The 7,060-nt window shown below is 43.3% G+C and overlaps 1 protein-coding gene across 7 annotated transcripts in view; it reads right to left on the reverse strand.

Moving 5' to 3' along the window:
- Positions 1–5,812, reverse strand: part of LOC121579124 (core histone macro-H2A.1) — a 62,482-nt gene extending 56,670 nt beyond the window's left edge. For 3 of the 7 annotated variants that reach the window (XM_041893437.2, XM_041893434.2, XM_041893436.2), the window contains exons 1-4: positions 5,697–5,812; positions 3,651–3,847; positions 2,504–2,610; positions 2,071–2,268 (exon numbers count right to left, since the gene is read on the reverse strand). In XM_041893437.2, coding sequence (XP_041749371.1) covers positions 2,071–2,268; positions 2,504–2,610; positions 3,651–3,822 — 477 coding nt within the window. In that variant the 5' untranslated portion in view covers positions 3,823–3,847; positions 5,697–5,812. Of the gene's footprint in view, positions 1–2,070; positions 2,269–2,503; positions 2,611–3,650; positions 3,851–5,696 lie in introns of all 7 variants that reach the window. The other 4 variants (XM_041893435.2, XM_041893433.2, XM_041893430.2 and 1 more) reach the window with 2 other exon arrangements.
- Between the last annotated feature and the right edge of the window lie 1,248 nt (positions 5,813–7,060).

Below are 7,060 nucleotides of genomic sequence, written 5' to 3' on the forward strand. Positions count from 1 at the left end.
AAATAAAAATTTCATGGTGACAGCGCTTCAAACAACGGCACCCCAAAAAAAGTGAAGACTCCCCCAAAGGCTTTGCAGCCCCACTTTCAGACAAAGTCAGGCGCCCACGTTCCAGCGGCCATGGCTCCAGTACAGTAGGTGGCATTAATGTACAATAACGTTGGATGCCAGCAGCCGATAAACCCCACAGAAGGGGCAGGGGGCGACAACGGTAGCTAGCTAGCCATACATCGGTAGTCTTGTCTTGCGATGCCTAGTAAATTCACCAAAAGTATATTAAAAGAATAGATTAGGCTATCAAAGAGTATGGCTAAGCTATTTTACGTAGTGCCAGTGAATTGAAGTCGCCAACTGCGTCAGTTCAATTAGGCCTAAACGTGCAATAAAAAGTAGGCCTAGTGTGCTTATAGCTTATTTAATGAAACCCTGGCTGTTGATGTCCTAGCCAGTAGATCGCAAAGCAGGGCATCCTGCTAAACTTTTTGGAAATGGCAAGTTCACTTTCTCATCCATAAAAGCATCTCATGTGCAGATACTCTTCAGCAGCTCAAATCTGCAGGATGGCATTTCTATTAGGAAGGATCGCTAAAATAATGACACTTCCTCATTTTTAAATATTATGGGGACACATACATTTGGCAGCCGAGCACAAGTTATCAGTGAAGCCTATTATGGTCTAGACAGGAAGTTGAAATATCTTCACGCCTAGAATTAAAAACCTCCAGGCTTCCGTCAAAAGAGTCAATTAAATAGAAAAAAAATAAGAATTACAAGGGGGCAGTTTGGAAAAACGAATCCTGTGTGAATCGTCCTCTGGAATAACGCACGCGCTTGGATAATATACTGAACCAAAATATAAAAAACGCAACACATAAAACGTTGGTCCCATGTTTCATGAGCTGAAATAAAATATCCCCGGGAATGTTCCATCCCCACAAAAAGCTTATTTCTCTCAAATTTTGTGCACAACTTAGTTTACATCCATGTTAGTGAGCATTTTTCCTTTGCCAAGATAATCCATCCACCTGACAGGTGTGGCATATCAAGAAGCTGATTAAACAGCATGATTATTACACAGGTACACCTTGTGCTGGGGGCAATAAAAGGCCACTCTAAAATGTGCAGCTTTGTCAATCAACACAATGCCACAAATGTCTCAAGTTGAGGGAGCGTGAAATTTGCAGGAATGTCCAACAGAGCTGTTGCCAGAGATTTGAATGTTTATTTCTCTACCATAAGCCAAGGGCCTCCAAAGTCATTTTAGAGAATTTGGCAGTACATCACAACCGCAGGCCACGTGTAACCACATCAGCCCAGGACCTCCACATCCGGCTTCTTCACCTGCGGGATCGTCTGAGGAGGAGGGTGCTGAGGATTATTTCTGTCTGTAATAAAGCCCTTTTGTGGGGAAAAACTCATTCTGATTGGCTGGACCTGGCATCCCAGTGCATGGGCCTGGCTCCCCAGTGGGTGGGCCTGGCTCCCCAGTGGGTGGGCCTATGCCCTCCCAGGCCCACCAATTGCTGCGCCCCTGCCCAGTCATGTGAAATCCATAGATTAGGGCCTAATTCATTCATTCATTTCAATTGACTGATTTCCTTCTATAAAACTGTAACTCAGTAAAATCTTTGAAATTGTTGCATGATATTTTTGTTCAGTACATTTACATACCCAACGTCTCTAGTAATACTAGTCCCGTCCAATAGAATAGGCTTATAAGCGTAGAGTGCGCCACATCATCCCATGGGATCTTTCAAGGCGGCGCACAGCAGAAATATCACTGAAATATTCTAGTTCCTACACATCACCTTCTACATTCAAACAACATAGGCCTTTTATAGGGTAAGTTGATGAGCAAAATGTGAAGCTTTATGCTCATGCCAGTCCCCTTTAGAACGCAATATTAGTCTTCCTAGTAGGACTCTGCAATAATTAAGTGGTGTGTACGTGTGCGCAGCTGTTTCAGCGTGTTTTGGGAGTCGAGCGAGAGTCGACTCCTTCGACTCCAACAACAGGAGTCGTTCACCCCTGTACAGAACGTTGGAATTGAACCCTTATATAATTGTATACCTTAGCTTTGGCCCTTTTCCCTGCTGCTGCCTTTTTGGCAGCTGATTTCTTGGTGGCGGACATCTTGGATTTCTTGATGGCGGGAGGAGGCGTGATGACAGCCTCCAGCTTGCCCTTTGACCCCCTCTTCTTAGCCAGCAGCTCAGGGTGGATGTTAGGTAAGACTCCGCCCGCTGCGATGGTCACACCTTTCAGCAGCTGCAGAGAGACAGTTGGTGAAATCATGTGGTCTGCATTCGGATTGCACCCCTCTATAACCAGCGGATGACCTTACAAAGATGGGGCATGTATTGAAGCTAAGGTTGCAAAATGCCGGTAACTTTCCCAAAATCCCCAGATTTCTTGTTTATTCCCTCCGGATTCCAGGAATCTTCCAACCAGTATTTCTGGAAAACCTGGGAATTTTTGGAAAGTTACCAGAATAACAGCTCACCTGGTTGAGCTCCTCATCGTTGGCGATGGCTAGAAGGATGTGTCGTGGTGTGACACGCCCCTTCTTATTGTCCCTGGCTGCATTGCCCGCCAGCTCCAGGATTTCAGCTAGAACACAATAAAAAAAGGTAGAGATCGATCCTTTAGCATTACACAGCTTTGACCTGGTGCAGAGGTCTGACAATGTAACTCAAAAGCATCCACTGACCAGAGGCCAAATAAGCCCAAGACCAGCAACATTGGAGATAAATCAGAATTACGCTGCTTTCAGAAGTGGAAGAACAGTGAGGAGTAGTAAGGGCACTGGGTACGCAGGTCCACAGGAGGGATTAAGACTCCATCGATATCTTTAAGGAGCAGCGCAGTTAAAAACAGGATTTTCCTTTGTTTTTTAATGATATTTCCACACTATGAGGTCAAAATAACAATGAATTTGTGAAAATGATATTGCCCTTTTTTGTGTAAGAGCTGTTTGAAACAGAATCCTGGAATTTCCAATAGAGACTGGCTCCAGCAGATACCTTCTCACGCAACAGAGCTGTGAGACACGAGATGAGACAGGTGCCAGAGAGGATGGCCCATTACCGCCACCAACAGCACGGGTGGTGAAATTACATTCAGAAACTAGCCAGCTAGCGTGTACTAGCCAACTAGCGTGTACTAGCCAACTAGCGTGTACTAGCCAGCTAGCGTGTACTAGCCAGCTAGCGGGAGTTATTTTCATTAAATAAAACACACAGTGATGCAGAAAACATCACTCTGTCTAATACATGGGGCTTTAACATCTCCTCTCACTGATCAGTTAATCTCCCAACATGGTTGAGCAATACACTTTATTCGCCTAAATATCTCATCACAAAACGTGAACAGTTTGACTGATTTAAAAGTTAACTACTGTACAACATTGCACTGTTGCTCTCTCACCAGTGCGATATTCCAGAACAATTGTCTCACAACATGGCATCAACCAAAAAAAACAAACATTCAAAAGCTAAGTAAAGCATTGTACAGAGACAGTGGATATGTCCCAAACGGGCACCCTTTTACCACCCCCCCCAATATAGTCCACTACTTCTGTCCAGGGCACAAATGGGTAATTTGGAACGCATCCAGTGTCATCATATATATATATTTTTTTGCTTCCTCACCAGTGAGGTATTCCAGAACAGCGGCCATGTAGACTGGGGCGCCCACACCGACCCTGTACTTGGGCAGGCCCTTCTTGATGTAACGCAGCATTCGTCCCACGGGGAAGATGACTCCGGCCTTAGTCGACCTGGACGTCTTGGTGGTCTTCTTTTTCCCTCCTCGGCTGGACATGGTTTTGCTACCAGTGTGTGAGGCCCTGCTTACAGGAAAGAGTAATATTTGTTCGTCACAATCGAGTTGTTGTGAGAAGTATACTATCAAACACAAATCAAACAAGGCCTATACAATACTGTGTTAGAAAATTGGGTATTATTCTATAATATATAATACATCAAGTCATACTATCAGAATATAAATATGATTTGAAAAAAAATGTGGTCACTGTTTGCAGAGGAAATGCATAATTTCCTAATTAACATATTTCCTCAAGACCCTCAAAATCTTGAGACATTATGTTTCTCTTTTTGTAATTGATACATTTATATTATATAAATTATATTATTTTAAAGAACGATGTGAGAGTTGTAAGTGTATTACAACTACCTAGGTAATGCCAAGTTGGCAATTCATCAGCACTAGGCTATTATTCATTTTACATTTGTACAATTGTTTTAGTCATTTAGCAGACGCTCTTATCCAGAGCGACTTACAGTTAGTGAGTGCATAAATGTTTCATACTGGCCCCCCCGTGGGAATCGAACCCACAACCCTGGCGTTGCAAGCTCCATGCTCTACCACAGGCTAGCTACAGATGGTTACAACAGATAATGGGATTTAACCAAATATTTTTAGTATTCATTACTGGGAGTAACAGGTTTGTCCATACAAAACGTTGCCAGAGATTTTTCAACTAACCTGGTATTGGCGATACCATCGTCGTTCTCGATTTGGCTAAACATGTATCTTCTAAAATGTCTGTGTCCAGTTGCAGGTGGTGCGTTCGAAGTTAGAAAATGCTCTGTTATTAAAATAAATAAAAGAAATGTGCTCCATGAAGTAATCCAACAACGTGTACGCCGCCATGTAGTATATTTGCTTGAGACAGGTGACTCCACCTCAATGTGCCGTATGTCATGAGGACACTCACCTGTCTTGATCAATGAGAGAACATTTCAAATATACTACATGGCAGCGTACACATCGTTGGATTACTTCATGGAGCATATTTTTTTGTTATTTTAATAATGGAGTATTTTCTAACTTCAAAACACACCACCTGCAACTGGACGAAGACATTTTAGAAGATACATGTTTGGCTGAATCGAGAACGAAGATAGTATCGCCAATACTATGGCGACGTTATGTATGGACAAACCTGTAAATCCCAGTAATAGATATCACAAATCTTTGCTTAAATCACATTATCTGGTGTAACAATATGTAGCTAAGAACAGGCCTACGTTCTATAAAGTAGCCTACCTCAAGCTCGCTTATACGCAACCATACAATAAAAAGTATACATTGATTGATACGTTAAAATACATTGATAGTGAAAATAGGCCTAAAACAAGTTAATGTCATGCTGCTACAAGGGGGAAAGACATTGCTTTCTGAAGAATAAAATATAAAAAATGTCATGGCCAGATTGAGACGTGTAAATGCACTCCAATTGACTGAGAATTGAACACAGCAACATCTGTCAGAGCCATCCAGGTGCACAAGACCGAGATTTAAGAGTCATTTTTTTTTAGCGGGGTCTGTCAAGAGAACAATTTCCGCGTGTAAACGGTTCATTTGATTTCGTGCACAGGTAGGCCTATTGAATGTTAACAAAATGACATTCAATCAATAAACGGCGTTTAAAATGATAACGGCGAACCGAAGGACATTAGCTTACTCACGTCGCGCGTTTTCGGAGTTGCAAATAGTAACGTCATATTTCCAGTTAGCCCTCATAGCTCTAAATAGCCTACAATTTCGCCCTACTTGCAAGATAAAAGACAAACATGGCAACGTGAACGATTGAGGAAGGATAAATGTGACATATCAGAAGCACCTGGCTCAACGATGCGCACCCGATGTAAATGTTATTGTTAATTACTTACAGAAAAGGGGAACAGCGATATGTCTTCTGTCAACACCCGGTAGGCTACAACAAGCTTGGGCAGTGTCCTCAACTCCCACAATCCACAGCGAAATAATATATTGAACTGGGCCAGCGCTGTTTCCTGTTCTGAAATGAATAGATTTCAGACTGCAAGAAACCTCACCTCTCCATATGCGTGCTGTGAACTTTAACCTACCCACTATTGACAACCGCTATTCCTAAGCACATGATTGGTAATACGTATATAAATATCCCTAAACATCACACTAAAAGTCAAACATTTCACATCACCCCTGTCAAACAGACGTGTGCTGAATTCCACACCGGCTAATTAACATTTAAAAATCATGGAATGAGAGAACATTTTGTTCATATGGATATCAGTGACTGGGTAAGTGCTTTTTAAAACCCCACACAGATCATGTCGCCTTTTTAGATCAGTGCTCATGAAACCCATCTCCAATGGGGATATGATATTGTCATTCGTAAAACCATGTTATTCACTCTCGATATAATTGAAGTAATTGATCATGCATGTCTGAGTATATGGAACTCAGTAACTCATATGTAAGCAGACTGTGCTAATGATATTTCTTCTGCAGTATTCAATAGTAGCCTATCAAGCCCTTTTTAATATCAAAGATCTTGACAGAGGTTGGATGTTATGTCTATGTGTAAGGCAGTGGTGGCTGCTGAAGGGAGGACGGCTCATAATAATGTCTGGAATGGAGTCAATGGAGTGGTATCAACCACATGGTAACCATGTGTTTGTGTTTGATACCATTCCATTAAATCCATTCCAGCCATTATTATGAGCCGTCCTCCCTTCAGCAGCCTCCACTGGGGTGAAGGACGTCAGGCTGGCTGCTTAGCGAGTACCGCTTTCTCCGGATTCAGCTCATACCTCGAACCCAGGACCTCTGCCAGGACCTTTCTCCTGATTCAGCTCATACCTCGAACCCAGGACCTCTGCCAGGACCTTTCTCCTGATTCAGCTCATACCTCGAACCCAGGACCTCTGCCAGGACCTTTCTCCTGATTCAGCTCATACCTCGAACCCAGGACCTCTGCCAGGACCTTTCTCCGGATTCAGCTCATACCTCGAACCCAGGACCTCTGCCAGGACCTTTCTCCTGATTCAGCTCATACCTCGAACCCAGGACCTCTGCCAGGACCTTTCTCCTGATTCAGCTCATACCTCGAACCCAGGACCTCTGCCAGGACCTTTCTCCTGATTCAGCTCATACCTCGAACCCAGGACCTCTGCCTCGCAAACTCACGTGACGGCCCTCCTGAAGCGTTTTACCCAGTTGCCCCATAGATGTTTTGCCAGAGCAAGTGGAGACACTTCAGACTGAGTGA

This window comes from Coregonus clupeaformis, chromosome 13 (assembly GCF_020615455.1).
Source record: "Coregonus clupeaformis isolate EN_2021a chromosome 13, ASM2061545v1, whole genome shotgun sequence".
Lineage (NCBI taxonomy): Eukaryota > Metazoa > Chordata > Actinopteri > Salmoniformes > Salmonidae > Coregonus > Coregonus clupeaformis.